The sequence below is a fragment of the Pteronotus mesoamericanus genome, unplaced genomic scaffold, assembly GCF_021234165.1.
Source record: "Pteronotus mesoamericanus isolate MK-2021 breed Mesoamerican mustached bat unplaced genomic scaffold, CSHL_Meso_final contig_130, whole genome shotgun sequence".
In the NCBI taxonomy this organism is placed as follows: domain Eukaryota; kingdom Metazoa; phylum Chordata; class Mammalia; order Chiroptera; family Mormoopidae; genus Pteronotus; species Pteronotus mesoamericanus.
The window spans coordinates 21,208,924-21,229,714 of NW_026555060.1; the positions used below are offsets into that span (position 1 = coordinate 21,208,924).

At 43.0% G+C, this 20,791-nt stretch overlaps 1 protein-coding gene across 1 annotated transcript; it reads right to left on the bottom strand.

Moving 5' to 3' along the window:
* Positions 1–9,189: 9,189 nt before the first annotated feature.
* On the bottom strand, positions 9,190–16,979 carry VIM (vimentin). Its single transcript, XM_054593112.1, has 9 exons — positions 16,278–16,979; positions 15,556–15,616; positions 12,880–12,975; positions 12,631–12,792; positions 12,020–12,145; positions 11,450–11,670; positions 10,941–10,984; positions 10,474–10,559; positions 9,190–9,549 (listed from the first exon to the last, which is right to left on the bottom strand). The coding sequence occupies exons 1-9, from the start codon at positions 16,838–16,840 to the stop codon at positions 9,508–9,510; spliced, it is 1,401 nt and encodes a 466-aa protein (XP_054449087.1). The 5' UTR covers positions 16,841–16,979; the 3' UTR covers positions 9,190–9,507.
* Between the last annotated feature and the right edge of the window lie 3,812 nt (positions 16,980–20,791).

The window sequence follows — 20,791 nt, forward strand, 5'->3', positions numbered from 1 at the left end:
CACCATGCTGACTGTGGGCGGCAATGAAGAGGCAGCCAGTACCCTGGAGGCCTTGATAAAAAAACATGCACTCCAGAGGGTGGGAGGTAACCCCTGAGAGACTTCAGTAAATCATTGTGGTCCGGTGGTCAGGAGCATGCCTGGATATTCCCTCCAACGTGAAAAACAATTACTGCGGCTCACATCCTCTTCTCTGAAAAAGAGAATACAATACCTGTCCAATTTCTTTAGGCCATGCAAGCACCATGTTCCTCATAGGAATCTGCTCTGGTCCAAATACTAGGGAACTCAGAGGCTGCCTGCTTTGTGGAGCCCAGAGCAGGAAAGGGCCCTGCAGCAGGCCCAGATCATGGTACAAGAGCCTTGATGCTTTGGTCATGCAATCCTGCTGACTCTGCAGTGTTGGACGGTCTGTGGTCAGCAAAGACACAATGTGTAGTTCATGGAAAGCCCTAGTGAAAGAAAGGCTACACAGACCTCTGGGTTCTAAAGGAAGGTTCTGTCATCTGCAGTGGAGAACTATTTGTCTTTAAGGGACAGTTCTCATTGTGGGCCCCAGTAAAGATGGAAATGGTACATCCAAAATTGGGTCTGAGCAGGACCAGAGAGCACACGTAAGCCACTGGAACAGGTAGTCCAGACACCCATGCCACTGCCTGTGGTTTTATTAGCATCCCTTCTCCAGCTCCCCCCTGCAGCCATGTGAAGACAAAGTACCTTACAACCAGCCAGAACTCGCACTTGGTTTATAGATGATTTGGCTCAGTTTGTGGGTATATGCTGGAATGCCTGGTGGGTTTACTGCAGCCACATTCAGAAGTGGCCTTCAAAGACAGAGGGGAGGAAAAAAAAATCTCTAATGAGCAGGGATGGAAGTAGTACACCTGGCACACAATAGAAGCGGCCTGAGGTGAAGCTACATAGAGACTCTCTGGCTGAGAAGGATAGAATGCTGGCTGGCCAAGGGCCTGGAAAGAAAAGGAGCTGGCCTGCTAGACACAGGAGGGCTGGAGTAGAGCCCTATGACAGGAATATGGGAGGTGCACAAAGTATGCAGATTTTTATATCACATATTAATGCCCACAAGAAAGCATCCCTCCACAGAAGGGACGCTGAACAACGAAGTTTACAGAAAATGACTCAGCCAACTGATATTACCCAGTCATTGCTATGGATCACCCTGGACCTGGAGCAGTGGACATATGAACAGAGGGGTCTCAGTGGCAGACTCGGGGGCTATACACATGGGCCGATGGCATGGACACCCACTTCCCAAGGCAATGTAGCTACTGCTGGATCTAGTACATTTGAGAAAGCCTGCCCACTGCTGGGCCATGTTACAGTTTGGGGAGTCCTCTGCCCTTAAAATGCATGCCTCTCTCTCTTCTGGGCATCTGGTTGGATGTTATGCTTCATCTTCTCTAGCTTTGGCATAAAGACAGTAGTCCATCCTTGGCAGGACTATGTTTGCAACATATTTTTAGAATATACATTCACATACACACAAAACCAGTATTTGAAATTTAAATTTATGTCATTCTGATGGGTTCAAATTTTATGAACTCAAATTTTATGTACAGATATCTATTAAAAAGGAAGCCCATTAGCCAAATTCCATGCAAGCAGAGTTGCCGTGAAATAGGCCACCTGGTAGTTTTTCTGATCAACCATTTTAGAAGATTGTTTCTATCACAAAATCTCACTTGTTCATTTCAGTGAAAACCATAAAATAGCATCAACACAGTATTATCAAGAGAACCTTATGATCAAGCCAGGAAATGGCATTACCCTGCGGTACTGAAAGCCAGGCCTTGGTCTGAGTCTGTCAAAGTCTTGACTAGAACAGACTGGAACTGCATGGATGCCATTCTGTTTCTGCTTTGCTATGTCAGTTTGAAGCAAAAGAAGTAAACGGCAACTCATGGGCTTCCAAGGTGCCTATACTCAGAACAGCCAGAATGATTTGCTGAAGAACATGGCAGGTGGAACAAAAATTGCTTGTTTCTGTCAAACCCCATGGGGAGAAGCATTTCGGAATGTATTCTGCCTGGAGCTGATTGCATTGTTTCCTAGGCAGTTCATCCTATCGACCACCTGGGGACAGCTGCCTACCTATCCATTTTTCCTTCTTGCAGTAAACCAATTTCTGATCAGTGACTCACAGAGGGGAAGAGAGGTTATTTGGAGGTGGTGAGGAGAACATTTGATTAGCTGGCTATACCCATAACCCTACACATAGTAGATTATACAGGGGTAGTTTATATTATCTATATTTCATTGGAATTGGAAGATGGAATGTGTGTGGTGGGGTTGAAGTAGGTAATACATGGGAAGAGAAAATATTTTGCTACTGTTAAACATGATGCATGCTTATTAGAGTTAATGTTAGATTATATAAAGTTAACCTTGTTCATAGATGGTGAATAATTAGGAATGAAATTTGTACGGCGTCAAAGAAATCTTTGTGAACTCTTAAAGGGACATTAAAACCATTCAGTCATCATCTCTTTTCCTCAAGGAGGCACATATGGCTTCAAGTTCAAGACAAAAGTGGCCAAAAAGAGAATACTGGACCCACATTGCAGAAAACCTTCAGAAAAAGCTTCAAGGTTCCTTCTCAAAATGATTTTTCAATTAATATTAGAACAACGCTCACTCTATTGTACCACAAATTTTCATATACTTGGTGTTATGAACTGAATGTGTCCCCTCAAAATTTGTATGTTGAAAACTCTAACTCCTAATGTGATGGTACTTGGAGAGGCCTTTGGTATCATGGGGCCTGTGGAGGTAATTAGGGTTAGATGGGGTCATGAGAGCGGGTCCTCATGATGGAATGAATGTTTTATAAGACACCAGAGAGCTAGGTCTCTCTCTCTCCACCATGTGAGGACAGAATAAAAAGGTGGCTGTCTGCAAACCAAAAAGTGGCCTCTTATAAGACACCACATCTGCCAGCACCTTGATCTTGGACCTTTAGCATCCAGAACTGTGAGAAATAAATGTTTGTAGGTTAAGCCACCCAGTCACTGGTATTTTCTTATAAGAGCCCAAACTGACTAAGATACATGAGTTTATTTTAGGGTACTCTATTATATTCTCTTGACATCTATCTCTACACCAACTCTACACTCTTATTTTATTTCACTATAGCCCTATCTGGACATTTCTTCCTATCTTGATATTTATCTTATTTTTTTCTTATTTAAAAAAGTGTCTTATCTCTTCTTGAAACTTTGTTTTCCTTTGCACATAATCTGTCCGTAGTTTTGGGTTATCCAAATAAGCAATAATACTATCATTTACAATTAATGACAGTTTTATCTCTTTTTCCTATTACTATGCCTTTTAATTATTCTTTTTTCCCTATAGTACAATGTTGGATATGAGTAGAGTAGTGGGTATTCTTGTTCTTTCTATATTTTATTTTATTTTTTATTTTAATTTTTAAATTACGTTTATTCTATTACAGTTACCTCAATTTTTCCCCCGTGCCCTCCTCCACCCATCCTGCCCCACCCCCTGCTCCCACAGTCAATTCCCACACTGTTGTCCATGTCCATGGGTCATTCATACATGTTCTTTGTCTAGTCTCTTCTCCTTCTTTCCACCATTGTCCTCCTTCCCCATCCTCCCGGTCACTTTCAGTCTGCTCCATGTTTCCATGCCTGCGGTTTATTTTGTTCATTAGTTTATTTTGTTGAATGTGGTATTTGTCTTTCACCAACTGGCTTATTTCATTTAGCATAGTATTCTCCAGTTCCATCCATGTTGTCACAGAAGGTAGGAGTTCCTTCTTTGTTTTCTTTCTTAAATGCAGATTGACTTTATTCATTTTTTTAAATGTCAAAGTTAATTATAAAATATTAAAAAAACTTAAAACCATTATAAAGTCTCAGCAATTAAACCAACATTACCCCAGCACAGAAATAATAAAATAGATCAATGAAATAAAATGAGCATTCTAGAAACAAACATATATATGTCAAACAATGTAATACTTGATTAAATTGATATTTCAGATCAATGGGGAAAATGAGGCTTTTTCAACAAATAAGGTGCCTGAACCACTATTACTTGAAATAAAACAAATATAGAACCCTATTTCACACATTACACAAGAAATATTCAGATGAGTTAAAAATCAATATGTAGAATCTAAGGAGTTTTAGGAAAACATACAACATAATATTTTTCTTACCTTGAAGTAAAATATTCAAACCCAGAAGCTATAAAGTAAAATATTGACAATATGACTATGTTAAACATTTAAGACTATATAGTAATATACATATAAAAAAATTAAAGGACAAGTATAGAATAGGAAAGTATTTGCAACACATCTAAAAACGGGTTAATTTTTTTTTTTTAGGGAAAAATTCTACAAACATTTAATCAAAAAATGGATAAAGAATACCAAAAAGGCATTTAAATCTTTTTAAAAATAACAGAAGTAGGCAAGAAATATACAAAAACAGGTTTAGTTTCAACAAAAAATAAAGGAACAATTAAAATAACACATCATTGTCACAATCAGATTAATAAGTATTAAAAATATTGGTAATATCAAGTATTGGTGACTGTGAAAGGAACTGGATATTCATAGACTCTTTTTCTTCATCTTCTCAAACAGTCCCTTTAGCATATCTTGCAACGCTGATTTGGTGGAAGTGTGTTCTTAGAGCCTTCTTTTGTCTGGGAAACTCCTTATTTTGCCTTCCATTTTAATTGAGAGCCTTGCTGGGCAGAGCAGTCTTGGTTGCAGACCTTTGGTTTTCATATCTTGGAATATTTCTTGCCATTCCCTTCTCGCTTACAGTGTTTCTGTTGAGAAGCCAGCTGCTAGCCATATCAGGGCTTCCTTATATGTTACTACCTGTTTCTCCCTTGCTTCCTTTAGGATTCTCTGTTTGTCTTTGATATTTGCCATTTAATGATGATGTGTCGTGGAGTGGGCCTCATTGGGTTCCTCTTGAATGGGACCCTCTGTGCTTCCTGGACTTGTGTAACTTTTTCTCTCCTCCAATTAGGGAAGTTTTCCATCATTACTTTTTCAAACAGTTACTCTGTCCCTTCCTCATCCTCTTCTACTTCTGGTATCCATATTATACGGATATTATTACATTTCAGGTTGTCCTGAATTTCCCTAAATGCCTCTTCATTCTTTTTTGAGTCTTTTTTCATTTTCTTGCTTTTTCTGGAAGCTTTTATCTACCTTATCCTCCAGCTCACTGATTCAATCCTCTGCTTCATCTAGCCTTTTGATTCCTTCTACTGTGTTCTTCAACCCAGAAATTGTATTCATTTCCTCTTGCCTCTTACCGATAGTTTCTATGTACTTTTTCATGCTGATATAGTTTGCAGTAAGTTCCTCATAGTTACTCTGTAGTTTTTTGTAATTCTCTGAGCTCACTGAGCTCATTGAGCTTCCTTAGGACCGTTGTTTGGAACTCAATATTTGATAGTTTACTTGACTCTATTTATTTAGTTCTCTTTTGGGGATTCCTCCTTTCCCTTCAAGCAGAGAGTATTTATTTGTCTTCCATTATTTGTGAGACTCTTCTTTTTTGTTTCTGCTTCTTAAATTGATCTGTTTTGATTTCCTGATTTTATGGTATAAAACCACTGTTTTTTCTTTCTGGATCTGCCTCTGATGATGTCAACTGTTGACCCTGTCTGACCTTAGGCAGTCTGTTTGAGACTTCCAGGAATCTACTGTCTGTGGCCATCTCCTTGAGTTGTTAATCTAGTCACTCTGCACTCAGCAGTCAGGCTTAGACACCACAGGGCGGGTCAGAGTCCCTCCTGGTGGTGGGGTTATTGGATCCTCTCAGGCTGCCACCGCTCAGGGGCATGGTCTGCCTGAACCAGATGGCTGCTGCCATATGGGGGAGGAATCAGTACCCGGATCCTGCTGGCTACTCTCCCAGTTCTGTCCCCAAAGCCTCCATCTCCAGTCTCGCCTCAAGTGTCTCTAGACCACTCTGTGCCCCCTGTAGCCAGGTATCTAATATCTGTGACTGCCACTCTGTACTCAGCAGTCAGGCTTAAGCACCACTGGGCCAGGACAGAGCCCCTCCAGAGGGTGGGGCTTTTGTGTCCTCTCCCACTGTTGCTACTCAGGGGAGTGGTCTGCCTGAACAAGATGGCTGCTGCCGTTTGGGGAATGAGTCAGCACTGGTTTCCTGCAGGCTACTCTCTCCATTCTCTCCCCAAAGCCTCCTTCCCCAGTCTCTCTTTAGGCATCTCTAGCCCACTCTGCCTCCGTCTTTGCTGGAGACCAGGGTAAGTGGCAGTTAGGTTGTACTAAAGCTGATTCTTCTGTCTGTCCGAGGTTGTAAGGCTCCTCTCTTACTATTGTTCAGTTGTTTGTTCCAGGTGATTTCTCCACAATTTAGCTGTAATCCCATATTGGTCCTGGGAGGAGGTCAGTGTGACTTCCATTCACTCCTCCATCTTGATTTTTCATTGTTCTTCTTGATCTTAAAGAGAATAGTTATATTATTTCACTGTTGTTTCCGTTTACTTTTGATTCCTTATATGTACTTCATATCAAGTTAAGAAAGGTCCTTTATATTCCTCTTTTCTAAAAGTTTCTATAATAAGATTTTGACTTTTATGGAATGTTTTTTATTTACCTAGTAAACAGATCATATGGTTTTCTTCTTTAATATGTTAAAATGTTATGTTAATTAAGTATAATATTAAAATAATCTTGTATCCCTGAGCTATATCCAACACTTATTAGTTTTGTTTATTTATAAAACATGTTTTTTAAACCTTTGCTAGGTTTTTGTAGCAGCAAGGAAAACACTTACATCACCTGTTTCAAGGAGCATAATTGACTGACAACCCCAGCTGAGGGGAGCAGTATCTGTGGGGCTTGGCTACAGATTCCCCCTCACTGACAGTACCTCACTTCTGAGTGCACAGGTTACATCCTGGTCAGCCACTGATCTGTTTGAGCACAGAGAAGCCTGTCTCCCGTGCTGCATATTCAGAGGGCCCTGCAGCCTTCTCAGGTCCAGCCTGATGGTCTTCAGAGCACATTGCTGTAAATTCTTTGTCGAGGACACAAGCTCCTGTGCAAGGACACAGGTCCTCAGGAGCTGCCCGAACAAGTATTAAGTGCTACTGCCACTTCAGTGAAAGCTTTCTGTGGTAGGGTGGAGCCAGCCTGTCCCTGTACTTTGAAAATGTTTTCAGGTTGTAATGATGTACGGCACAAATAAATTTTATTTCTTCCACCAATTCAGTGTCAGAGAGAGCCCTTTGTGCCAGACACAGTCAAGGGAACAAAAAACAAATTTCCAAAATTGAGTCCTCAGTTCTATACATTCTCCATGTTACAGGCCTTTTTTTTTTTTTTTCCTTAAATGAATACCACAATGTTCCCTAATAATGACCACTGCTCCAATGTGCAGTAACCAAAACACCACATTGCCAAGAGAATCCCCCTTATCATCCTTTATCTCACCACCTGGATTTCTTATTCCCACTGTCAGACCCCCCTTCCCTCCCTCCTGACAGTCACCAGTATGTTGATCTCCACCTTACCCAGCCAGTTTCTCCTTGATATTTCCAATCAGTCCAGCCCACATCCCTGTTCATGGAGCAGCATTGACAGCTTCAATGTTTTATTTCTGACCCTGTCAGAAGGAAGCAGAAGGAGGGCCGGTGGGGCAGTAAATAGAGCCTACAGTAGTGGACAGTGATGTCCTTGGCCTTCATGTTCACTTGGTACTCATTCACTGACACCCAGAGCAACCTCCAGTCCTGCAAGTGCACTCTGGAGGTATAGCATTTCTTATCTTTTATACCATATTTTCACTGTAACTTTCCTATGTTCAGATATATTCAGATACAAAAATACTAGTGTGTTACAATTGCTACTGTATTCAGTACAGTAACATGATGTACAAGTTTATAGCCTAGGAGAAATAGGCTGTACCATTTGGCCTTGGTTTGGTAGGCTATACCATCTAGGTTTGCATAAGTGTGCTCTGTGAAAAACAATGTAGCCCAAGGATGCTTTTCTCAGAACGAATCCCTATCTTTAAATGATGCATGACTATAGCCAGTTTCCTAGTAAGAAGGGATGAGCTAAGAGAACTTAGAAGAAACCACCCCTGCTAACAACTTGATCTTGGATTTATAGCTTCCAAAGCTGTGAGAAAATACATTTTTGTTGTTTGTGTCACGGTTTGTGGTGTTTTATTATGGCAGCCCAAGGGGATTAACGCAGTTTGTTTAGCTGAAGTCTTGCAGGTTGGAGAGCTTTCTTGCAGTGTCTGCTTTATCTTTGCTTCCAGAGTGAAGCTGTGCCTCCCAGCCCCCCTCCCCCCAACACACACCACATTTACTCCCTAAGTGTCACAGCCTAAGAGGTTTAGTCTCCTAGCACCTCTGTTGGAGTCTGGTCTTGGGAAGATGGGTCCCACATTAGGCATGCTGTAACTAAATCAGACCTTTGTCTCACTCACCTGCCTCCTCTTCTGTCACTGCTGTGAAAATATTTAGGACTTCATTTTCATGTTATTTCCATGGACTTCATAGTCCCCTTGGTAGCTTTTTTAAGACTCAACTTTTATGTCATTTCTCTCACTACTCCCTACTTCCTTTTCTTTTAATCTTGGATTAATGTTGTTATAAATAAAAGAACCAAGCATTAATCTTTGTTTCACCATTAACTGGTGAGAACATAGTTTCTATTAGCTTTTCAAAATGGGAGATAAGGAAAATGCTAACAGTATAATTAAAGCTAAAAACAAAAGACTTAGATTTGAATTCCTGAGGTGGGCTACTGGGAGGCTTCCCATTAAGTGTTAATTTGTGACAGTCACAGAGAAGGGAGGCCAGCCCATCTTTCCCATTTCGGGGAGGTGGATTTAGAAAGACCTGTTAAGACCCAGCTGAACTCATTTTATGAAGAGACCTATTATCACTTTTGTACCTTATTTTATTATGTATCTTTTATTTGCAAATAAACTTAATTAAAAAACAAAGCCTACCTAAAATGATCACAAATAAGAACTATACCTCAAACATAAATCAGTTGAATTTATTAAGTTAAACTTGATTTTTTTGTGTCAAATTAACATATAGGACCCACAATATTTAACTAAAAGATAGAGTCCTCTAAAATTTAGAGAACTGCGTAGATATTATCAAATAATTAAGACAACAAAAGAGTTTTCCAAAGATTTATTGAAGCAGAAACGAATTGGTCAGACACTGGTTGGAAAAAAGCAGTTTTTATGGTATTCAAAAATACTTTTTAAAAAGTATTCTAGCACAAGGCTTCTTCGTAAACTAGATTATGTTGTAAACTTTTTTCTAAATCTCTTAGGAGTGTTGGTTCTTAAGAACTAGAGCTTATTCCTATTCCAAATCTATCCTGCGCTCCTGAAAAACTGCAGAAAGGCACTTGAAAGCTGTTTCTTTAAGATATGGATTTCTTTTTTGTTCTTGCTGGTAATAAATTGCTCCACTGAGTGTCTGCGATTTTCATTCCAGATCCTCATGATGCTGAGAAGTTTCGTTGATGACCTGTTAAAAAAGATAAAATTCAAATCAAATATAATACCACATGCTAAAGATTAGATTACCCCATTTAGCTTGGCAAAGAAAATCCTACTAATTATATACAATTTATTGGGAAAGTTGGAAGGTTCTCTTGGTTCTGCATGACAAGGGTCACAGCTGGGGGGACAGAGAGTATATAAAATGCTCTTCACATATAAGCAAAGTAAGTATCCAAAGGAATGTTATGACTAAAAAAAAAAAAACAACAAACCAAAAAAAAAAAAAAAACAACCCTTGGGGGGGAAAAAAAACCTATACTTATGAGGAAGGATGCTGTAGTAATTCTATGCAGCAAAGTTTAAAAGCAATTAAGATATTTTAAGTTCGTGTGCAAGGGAAGATTACATCAAGATTACAGTATATTTTGACCATTTCTAAGTTTTTTGTGCACTTTTAAGTTTGTGTGCAACAAAGATTACAGGAGGATTACAATAAATTTCAACTACTTCTTTCCTAGCACAGAGAGGTAACTAGAAAACTACTTGATCATATGGCATGTCTTTGTATTATGTAACAGGGCCTAGGGGTGTTCAGGGAGGCCGTATGTCCAGGATCAGACATTTCTGCAGTCGAATGAAACAGTTCATAAAGCTAGTCTAGAAAATAACTTAAGGCAGCTGTACTCCCATTTTAAATTAAGGACCATAGAAAAATCACTAATTTCAGACTGTATAAAAGGTTGCCTTCTCACTTTCACACCTAGGGCCCAAATATTTGGCTGGCCATGTATAGTGCTGGAAGAAGCAGCCTATTCTCTTTCTAGCAGCCACAAGAGAAACTGAAACCTCCCCAATTAGATGGCTGTATCTGCACTAGACTTACTGATTTATTTAAAAGGCTATCATCGCCTATCTGAGATTACTCTAGATTGGATTTAAAGATACCAACCTGTCCATCTCTAGTTTCAACTGTCTTAATCAGAAGTGTCCTTTTTGAGTGGGTGTCAACCAGAGGAAGTGAATCCAGGTTGGTTTCTGAATAAGGAAAACAGGTCCAAAATGAGTAAAAAAGAACTTTCAAAAAGACAAGTAACCATTTTTCCCCAAAAGTTATGATTTTTGTTCACAATTGTTTAAAGATACCGCTCCCCAAATAACTCTGAAGACTATCACCTACTTTAAAACCCAGTCTGACACCACTGCAGCATCAGGACGAGATAAACCACTGCAGAGTGTGCTCCCTTAGGAGGGAGTCCGATGGCGTTTGCGCAGAAGGTAAGGCAGTTTGGACTATCACGGACTTTTTATAGAACTTTTGTATGGCATTTTTTGAGTATCATTTTTAAAATGAGTGCTTTATAAACGGAATGGTAACAAGTTGCTGAAATTTTTCATAAATGGCAATCAAATGCTTACCCCTCAAGTTCAGGGAGGAAAAGTTGGGAAGAGGCAGAGAAATCCTACAAAAGATGAAGAAAATCCATAAAATGTTTGAAAAATAACACTCTAACAAGAAACAAATTTATACACTCTAGTTTTCATCAAATAAAAAAAATTTACTCTTGTATTTCATAAATGAGGGATTAGCTTCACAAGCATTGTCTCCCGATGGATCTAATGAGCATATTTAAATATCTTACTGCGTTCATTTCTCTACTGGAGCATGAGCTGGAGGCCTGATAGAGTGGGAAGAGCACTGACTTTCAGAAAGTCCTAGGTTCAAATCCCAGCTCTGCTACTGACTGACTGACTAGGACAGGTTACTCAATCTCTCTGAACCTAAGGTTTGTTATTTATAAAAAGTGGTAAGCAGCTACCTTGGAGAAATCTAAAGAATAAATGAGTTACTATATGTAAAATGAGTGGCATGACACCAAGCAAACGGCAGCTGTTAATTCATGCACACATGTGCCCTTATTTTATACCTGCTCTCCTCGCCTTCCAGCAGCTTCCTGTAGGTGGCAATCTCGATGTCAAGAGCCATCTTAACATTCAGCAGGTCTTGGTATTCACGAAGGTGACGAGCCATTTCTTCCTTCATGTTTTGAATCTCATCCTGCAGGCGGCCAATAGTGTCTTGGTAGTTAGCAGCTTCAACAGCAAAGTTCTCCTCCATTTCACGCATCTGGCGTTCCAGGGACTCATTCTGCAAGAGATGAGAAAGGCTTCCAATGTTACTTTCCAGAAAAACCCAGCTATTCCCAGAACCATTTACAGACCACTTGGAACCATTTCCCTTAGTGGCAAATGGTAAACCCTCCGATTTTAGGTGGAGAATACAAGACCCAACTCCCTTTTTTGAAAGAAACAATAACATAAGCTAAAACCTTCAGGTCACAAGTGCTTTTTGAATCTGTCTTGACAACTCATTTTCTTTGGATGAAAATATCTATTTCTCTTCATTTTAAGTTTTGTTTAAATGTCACTGTGTGCTTCGTCAACTGAATGGGTCCAAGTGGGTTATTCCTCGTCTTTTACTGCAGTGTGATACTCACAGTTCCTTTAAGCGCATCCACTTCGCAGGTGAGGGACTGCACCTGTCTCCGGTACTCATTTGACTCCTGCTTCGCCTGACGCAGGGCATCATTGTTTCTGTTAGCAGCCTCAGAGAGGTCAGCAAACTGTCAGACAGAAATTAGAAACACAGATCATCTAAGTGACTTGATTCTTTCTGTTTAAGATTCTACCTTAACCAAATTAGCAAGCTTAAAGATCGCAAACAAAGGGACAACACAAACCAAGTTTTATATTTTAAGTTCAAATCTCAACATCTGCCAATGTATGTTTAAATTTGTTTTAAAAACCAGATAAAAAGCAGTGCAATGCTGATGCTGACAGTTTCAAGTAGAAATTCACTCTAGTGCCCTTAATTTACAAGGGTGGAAGTCAAGAGCATAGTGTTGGGGTTTACTTGGAGGTAGAATCAAGGAAGAATAATGGGAAGGGAGCCTGCCATGAGTGATGGAAAGGCTGTGGCAACAAACAGAACTCCAAATTAAAGCCTGCTTTCTGACTGGAGTACAGGGTATTTAGGAATCAGGCAGGTACAGTGTTTGCCGAGTAAAATCCATTCCTTTTATTCTAGCCACACTGGATTTTTTCATACCTTAGACTTGTACCATTCCTCAGCCTCCTGAAGGTTCTTGGCAGCCACACTTTCATACTGCTGACGTACATCACGCAGGGCAGCCGTGAGGTCAGGCTTGGAAACATCCACATCAATTTGGACGTGCTGCTCCTGAATCTGAGCCTGCAGCTCCTGGATTTCCTAAAGAAAGAACAGACCGAAGATCAGCCACGCCGAGTACGGTATCAGCTTCACCCACATTTATTCATGCACAGTGGCTCCGTTTACCTCATCGTGGAGTTTCTTCAAAAAGGCAATCTCTTCTTGCAAGGATTCCACTTTACGCTCAAGGTCAAGACGTGCCAAAGAAGCATTGTCAACATCCTATTTTGAAAAGAGAAAAGATGGGATGTGGAAGATGCCCAAGTCTATGGCTTATCTCATATATGTATTTTAAATTAGCCATATGTGCTTATGTCTTTACTATAAAAAGGATGCCGACAAATTTATGACCTTTGAATAAGTTTATAAATCACCCAGTGCCCAATATACGATTTTTTTCTTTTCATTAATAAATGTGAATTGTGACCTACTGTGTTATATTCGAGGTAGTTAACGATTTAAAAATAAATAAATGTATGACAACATGGTAAACTGCACTCCAAGAATTATTATTGACTCCACATTGTATTAGTGAAGTTTTTTTTTTTAATCTAGAAAATCAATACTGTAACAGTTAAGGGTTTTTTGTTATGTCATTGAATAACATGGTGACAGGAGCTGACCACCTCTCATAACTTCATGAATATGGGTCCATAATAGAACAGAAATTCCTGCATGAAAAGTTTCAGTGCATTCCTAAGCTCTTTTTTTTCTCTACTCAAAGCATCTTAAATGAATCCTTATGATCCAAAGCAAACATGTAATCATCTGACATTCACGTTACGAGGCTAGATTTATACTTCAATTTAGGGTGGGCACTGGCAAAGAGGCAGGTCAGACAAATCAGGAAAAGACTGTATTTGCTTTTCTTTCTGTGGTGGACTTTTTTTCTTTTTTTTTTTCCCCAGAAATTCTCATCTAATTCTACAAGGGTGTGTCTATCCTTTTCACTTAGCAGTGTTTCTGTCAATTCAGTTGCTTAGCTTGTTTCAGAATGACTGGTCAAAAACACTTACATATAATGAAACTACTGTGTATGTACATTCTTGCTGCTTTACCTCTCCTTCTCAGTTTCCACCATTTGTAAACTGCTACATTCCAAAGAATGTGTAATTTTGCAACTCAAAATTTTATCCCCTCAAGGGAATATCATGAGGATTTTTATACCTCTTGTCTCATAAGCAATTATATTTGGAGGACAGTTTACAGCCTTAGTCTCAAAATGTTGAGACACTTCTATCACCTTAATGGAAATGTGAATGTGGAATTGATGATGATAAGCAAAAATCAGGCTTGGGGGAAAAAAAAGTCATTTTTGCGTGTTGCTAAGCCCTAAAAGAGATATAAAAGATAATTTATTAGCCTCTCCAAAAATGTAATATGACACTCTACTTCATTAAAGAGAATAAAAGATGCTACCTAATCCCTAAACAGACCTTTATACTAATATTGTTTTATATTAACTCACTACTCTGCATAAAACATTATAGATATAATGATCATAAATGCTCAGTGACTAAAATGAACCACAAATTGCTATGTTTAAATTAATCTGGCAAATGTATTTCTGCTTCAAATGTTATTCTAGACTTCATGTGAGAGTGTCTTTGCAGCTAATCCCAGTAAGAATAAAACTATGCTGGGAACTCTTCCTGCTTTTGGATTTCAATTTTATGTTAAAAATTCTTTAAGTCCATCTAACTTTGGAGGAAAACAAAACAAAAAAATCCATTAATTTAAATTCCATTCTTCAGTCTTAGAGTTATTATTTATTTATGAAGAGAATACTAAACAATATAAGGACCCAATAACGAAAGCCTTTTCCAAATGTGAGGCATCACTGTAGCTTTAAGAGCTATTCACATCACATACTTCACAAGTCTGGGCCAGATATTAGATAACGGATGTTAGCAAATACTTGTGTCCAGTTAGAACTGTGCTTACATCATTACATATTCAATAAGAAAGTAGCTTGTTGGAAAGCTTCTCTAAGAACACAAAGACTCCTATTATTTCTGTCCAGAGCCACCACACTAGCCAGAATGCCTGTATCTACATTCCATAGTGAAGCCCAGAGAAACCATTAATACCTTTCAGCCACAGGACAGATGGCTCCTTTTCACCCTTATTAGATCACAAAATAGTTGTGCATACTGATACTTCCATCTAACTTTAGCGCCACAATAGCACTTGCAGAGAAGAAAAGAAATTTGCTGGCTTAATGCCAGTTAAACTAAGTTTCTTATGCTCCAACACCATTAACATTTTTAAATACAGAGCAGAATTGCGCTTTTCATGGCCTTGTAAAAGTGAGCTAACTTAGCCAACAGCAATCTAACTCAAACTGTAACTGCTCGAAATCAGAATATCAGTGTGTTGCAAAATCGAAACGTAAAAAAAATTATTTCTTTGGAAGAAATTTGGAAACAAAGTAAAAAATTAAAGACTCTATTGTCCTAAGGGACGGTTTAAATCAACCAATAGTTTTTTATCCCAAGAATCTCCACTCTGGGGCCTTTCTGCCACTAGGGGGCCTTGCGTGCAGATGTGCAGTTTTGTACTATTTAGACTTGGAGTAACTTTTATTTTTTAATTTTATTGTGTATGCTTTTACAGTTGTCCCATCCCCTCCCTTCTTCCCCCTCCACCCAGCCCGCCCCCTCACCGTGGTCCTTGTCCTTGGGTCCTTATTAGCTCTTTGACTAATCCCTTCACCTTCTTTCAATCGGTTCCCCCCTCCCCCGCCCCACAGGGTGGGGTGGGTGTGGCCCAGTGGTAGCAAGTGGGAGAGGATTTACAAACCTGTCTGAAGGACTGCAGGGTACCTTCGGCTTCCTCTCTCTGAAGCATCTCCTCCTGCAGCCTGCAACAGTTGCACATTAACCAAAAGGGAAATGGGAAACCACTGCCAGGGGCGGGGCGGCCACACCCAACCCCCTGCCTTTAGTTCGGCGAGACAAAAGTTGAGGCACCTCCGCAGGCGGCCAGCAAGCACTGCGGCTTTCAGAACTAGTTTTAGCTGGACTTGGGCCGCAGCGAGGAAAAGCAATCACGGCAGCCTCAGGGACCTGCACCGCGGAACACCGCCACCCCACCCCCGAGAAGCCTCGGCAACCCTTTGTCTCCCTTGCAGCACTGCCATCCTTTCCTCCCTCCTCCGCGCCCGGGCGGCTGGCCAGATGGTCCAGGAAACTTTCTAAAAGTTTGGAGATACCGCGCAAAAACCTTCTACTACAAAGTGGTATTCAAGAAATCTGTAAATTGAAATGGGCGTTCTTAGGCAACGAGTGGGGGTGGAGGGGGAAATGCTAACTGTAACTTCTGGATTCCGGGCTGGGCTGCGCCACCGCAGCCACGGTCCCCACTCCCCCCGCCCGCCCGCCCGCCGCCGTCGACTGCAAACCCCCCCCCCCCACGGGCGTGGCAGCGCCTCAGGCGTACGGGGGGGTTAGGGGGGCGTTACTCTCTTCTGTCCTCCCAGCCGCCCCCCACAGCCCCCCGCCCCCGCGTGGGCACCGCCTTACTTCTCCCGGAGCCGCATTAGGTCCTCTGCCAGGTTGTCGCGCTCCACCTCCACTCGGGCCTTGTCGTTGGTGAGCTGGTCCACCTGCCGGCGCAGCTCCCGCATCTCCTCCTCGTAGAGGTCCCCCAGACGCGACTTGCCCTGGCCCTTGAGCTGCTCGAGCTCGGCCAGCAGGATCTTGTTCTGCTGCTCCAGGAAGCGCACCTTGTCGATGTAGTTGGCGAAGCGGTCATTGAGCTCCTGCAGCTCCACCTTCTCGTTAGTGCGGGTGTTCTTAAACTCGGTGTTGATGGCGTCTGCCAGCGAGAAGTCTACGGAGTCTTGCAGCAGCCGCACGCCGGGGACACTGCTCCGCAGGCGCACGGCCGAGGAGCGCGTGGCGTACACGCCTCCGGGGGACGAGGCATAGAGGCTGCGGCTGGTACTGGGGCGCAGCGCGCTGCCCAGGCTGTAGGAGCGGGAGGATGTGGTCACGTAGCTCCGGCTGGTGCTCGGCCGGCTGGCTGTGCCGGGACCGCCGAACATCCGGCGGTAGGAGGACGAGGACACAGACCTGGTGGACATGGCTGCGGAGGGCGGCGGTGGGTTAGGCGCAGCGGCGGTGGGACTGGCTCCCGGCGGAGAGGCGAGCTAGGCGCGGTGGGTGTGGGCAGTGGGAGCGCTGCTGCTTCTCTGGCGCGAGGACCCTGGTGCGAGAGTAGCAGAGGACGGGACCCCGCCCAGGGAGCACTTTTTATAACCTGCACATTCCCTCCCACTGCCATTCCAGCCAATGGGGACCCGGCAAGTCGAGCGAAGGGTGGGCAGGGAGTTGAGGCGGGGGCGCCTGCGAGCCTTTCTCCTCCCAACTGAGGAGCTTTTCGGGACGGGGCACTGTCCCGTTAGTTACTTCTTGGTTGGACTGGGACTTGCGGGGGCGTTCCTGATGGTGATGGCCCAACCTCTGGTCACCCCTGGGTGCTGAAAAAGCCTGGGTCGTGCGGTGGTCGGGGAATGGGCCTAACACTGTATCAAAGGGGCCCCGGGCACCGCGCAGAAGAGGCAGCAGACTGCGGGCTCGGAGCGGGTGGGTGGGGAGACCCGCCGGCAAAGGAACAGGAAGAGGGGGAGTAAGGGATCCTGCAGAAGGGAAGGCTCGGAGAAAAGAAACAAAGAACGCCTGCATTGAAGCGCACAGCCCAGGACGCAGGGTCGGTCCTGTGCAGCCTTGTGCGCTGTGCGCCTCGAAAGGGGGACCGCTTGGGCCCGCGGCTCTTTTCACCATCTTGTCTTGAGGTTCCTGTTTAGGTCCGTTAGGTCCCTAACGGGCTAGGTTCGGCTTTGGACCGCGCGAACTGCTGGGCGGTGGCCGAGTACAGCCCAGAGGATCGGGTGGGGTCGCTGAGTCACAGACTGTGTCACCGCGCCCTCTGCCCGCCTAAGTTGCGGCTCCGAGCGAAACCGTTAGACACGATCTACTCGGGTCTCCCAGGGCCCCGCGCAAGGTTTGTTCTAAGTTTTACCCAGCTTTAAGCTGGGCCATGCTTTCTGGCGTATGGTTCGCTTTCAGGAGAAACCAGAGCACCTGGAAGTTCTTAAGAACTCACCAAAGCCTGATTTTGCTCCAACGTGCGGACTTCTTAGCAAGAAATTTCTGTAGACCCTCCAAAGGCGTCCCTAATGGGTTTTTCTTGCTAAGTTCCCGCCCACCCTTCCCTCTGGTCTCCTCTCATCGCCCCCCTCAAGCCACATCCCATGAAACCACACCCGACTTTGAACACCCTCTGAAAGTTCTGGGTGAAAGAGGAAATTCAGAGTCTGTGGTTTCACAATCAAATTCAGTAATCACTGGTTTTTGTGTTAACAGTGGAAGTCATTAAAGGTATAATCTGCGCCAATCATGGAATTAATTAGGTGTTGCTTTAAAACTCCAGCTTGAATAATGGAAGGCAATTATATAACTCAAATGTCAGAATGTTTGGGGAAAATAGATTTACGTGTTCATTTTCATTCAGCAATGCACAGTGCCGGACCCTGGTGACTTGCCTGGGATATATCACAAGTCCTTTTGGCCTGTTTTCCAGAATCCGTGCAGAGAAATCTGCAGAGCAAAAAACTTCTGATCCAGGGCACCGACGCAGTGTTCAGATTCCTCAGATCCACCGCCCGAACCTTTCTAGCTAAGTCACTCGAGGGTGATTGCCGCAGTGTTAGTAACCTGGAGAACAGAATGGTTACCTCTAAAGGGAGAGGAATACAGCTAAGGCAAGCCAGTCTTTCTGTTATTTAACTTAAAAATCACAGGAGTTCGGGGTTTTTTTTCCTTTACTATTTGAGGACTTAGGGAGTAGAGAAAGGGTGAACTCCGAACCCTCTTGATTCTGTAGTGAACAGATGTGGGGGGAAAAAGTAAAATCCTTCCTTCTGGGAGGCATGGGAGGTAATGGAGGTTATCTGGCATTTAAGAAAAATAGTTTAGAATCAAATGAGGGGTTGATTCTAGCTTCTTGGTACAAATCACCTTTAGGCAGTATTTTGCTTACTTCATTTCAGTTAGTGCTGGCTGATGGCGCTGCCAAGGTTGCTGCAGGACCCTGTGCTGCCCTGCTCCCCTGCTGTGCATTTTTTTTATTCCGTTGGTCAGTGGAGGCTTGAGTCCCTTCCAAGGAGCATTCCATGGGCTCTGTGCCCTGGTGGACTAGCTGTGATGCTCCATGTCACCATTTGGCTCTCTGAGAGACCTTTATTCATGCCACTATTCAGCAAATGTCACCATTGTGAGTGTGCCTGGAACCCTTAGGATGAGAAAAAGCTGTCTCAATATGGGGGAAGACCTTACTCCCACCTAAAATGCTGATCCCAGGGCAGGGCTCTCAGAGGATGCTTGTTGCTTGACTCACAACGGAAAATGAGGGATCTGGTGTGATGTGGCAGTGTGCCATGTTGGTGACCACAGCAAATTCCTCAGGGATGTGGTGACTTCCTCTGGGAAGATCTGGCCCCTCCTCATCATCTCAGGGGGATCCCTTCTCCTTTCTAAACGGTCCCCTCTGTGTTCTCAGGACTGTGTTATGTCCACTCGTGCTTGTAGCTCAGGGTGCTGTAACAAAACACCACAGGCTTGGTGGCTTACCCAACAGACATTGATTTCTCACAGTGTGGAGATAGGAAGTACACAATCAAGGTGCAGGCAGATTTGGTGTCTAATGAGGACCTGCTTCCTGATTTGCAGACAGCTGCCCTCTTTGCTGTGGCCTCAGGCACACAGAGAGCAGGCCCTGATCTCTCCCTTTCCTTATAAGGGCCCTAATCCCATGGTGGGGCTCTACCTTCTGGGTCTCCTCTAAACCTAATTACCTCGCAAAGGCCCCACCTCCCAAAACCAACACCTTGGAGATTAGGCCTCCAACACACGAATTTGGAAGGGGAGGGGAAGGGACACAAACATGCAATCCATAGCTCTTGCCATATAGCGCGTGTGCAAGCATATAGCACGTGTGTGCAAGCATATAGCGCACACGCGTACACACACACACACACACACACACACACACTCAGTGTTCAGCGTGTCTTTGCTATTAGAAATTGCCATAGCTTGTGGTGGACTGAAGGTTACAAAAGCACTGTTACTCGCTTTTGGAGACTGTGTGAGACTCGGAAAAATTAATTTCATTGTGAGGTAACTTGTACAGTGTCTGGCACAGTGCCTCAGCCAATGGGTGACAGTCATCACCGAGGAGAATCCCTGAGTCTGAACTGACATCCTTGAGTGTCACAACCAATCCTGCTGCATATGTGCCCCATGTTCTTACCTCATGGAAGTAACAGTATGCAGACATACCTTTCTCGGTTTTCATATTTATTTTTTGATTGCTGTGAAAACCTATCTCAGGAGTATTTTTAAATGCTGGACTGTGAAGCTGTTTCAAACATTGCATGATGCAAGCTGTGTATAAATAAGGAGACAGTGGTACAGTTTGTAAGCCAGGCATAAAGATTACTAAATCTAAAGTATCAGCAGTGATTTTGGAATTTGCAAGCTGTGGTGATATCAGTTGAATTGGGCAATTTGAGCTGACGGACCAGCCAGCCATGCAGACAGGAGCTTAGTGGCCTGTGGGAACTTTAGGAGGGCCGGCTGGCAGGTCCAGCTCCTAGCAGGACCGCCTGGGTGGAATGTAACAAATGAGGACACGGAGTGAGTGAAGTGGTGAAGGGCATGGCAACACCTAAAAGACATGGTAATAAAAATAATAATAACAATCAGTACGATGATAAATGCTTTAATTTTTGTGCCGACTGGATGACAGGAACTTCGCATGCATTTAATTCAACTTCATTGCTCTTGTAGCATACTGCAGGATAGATTTGATCACTCATTTTACATATCAGAAGTCTACGATGAAGGCTAATGATTTGCTTGTGGGCTTCTCACTAGTAGGGGAGGGAGGGAGGAAGGAGGCAAGAATTTGACTTGAGGCCTGACTCCAAACACACTTTTCTCTTTTCCCTGATGACGACATTTTGCTTACTATC

What these genes read in the sequence shown, in the direction of transcription:
- VIM (XM_054593112.1), bottom strand. Translation starts at nt 16,840, where the DNA reads ATGTCCACCAGGTCTGTGTCCTCGTCCTCCTACCGCCGGATGTTCGGC. An exon ending in CTAATGCGGCTCCGGGAGAA is followed by an intron (nt 15,617 to 16,277) that starts GTAAGGCGGTGC and finishes CAACTGTTGCAG; the next exon opens with GCTGCAGGAGGAGATGCTTC. An exon ending in CTGGAAGGCGAGGAGAGCAG is followed by an intron (nt 10,985 to 11,449) that starts GTATAAAATAAG and finishes CATCTTTTGTAG; the next exon opens with GATTTCTCTGCCTCTTCCCA.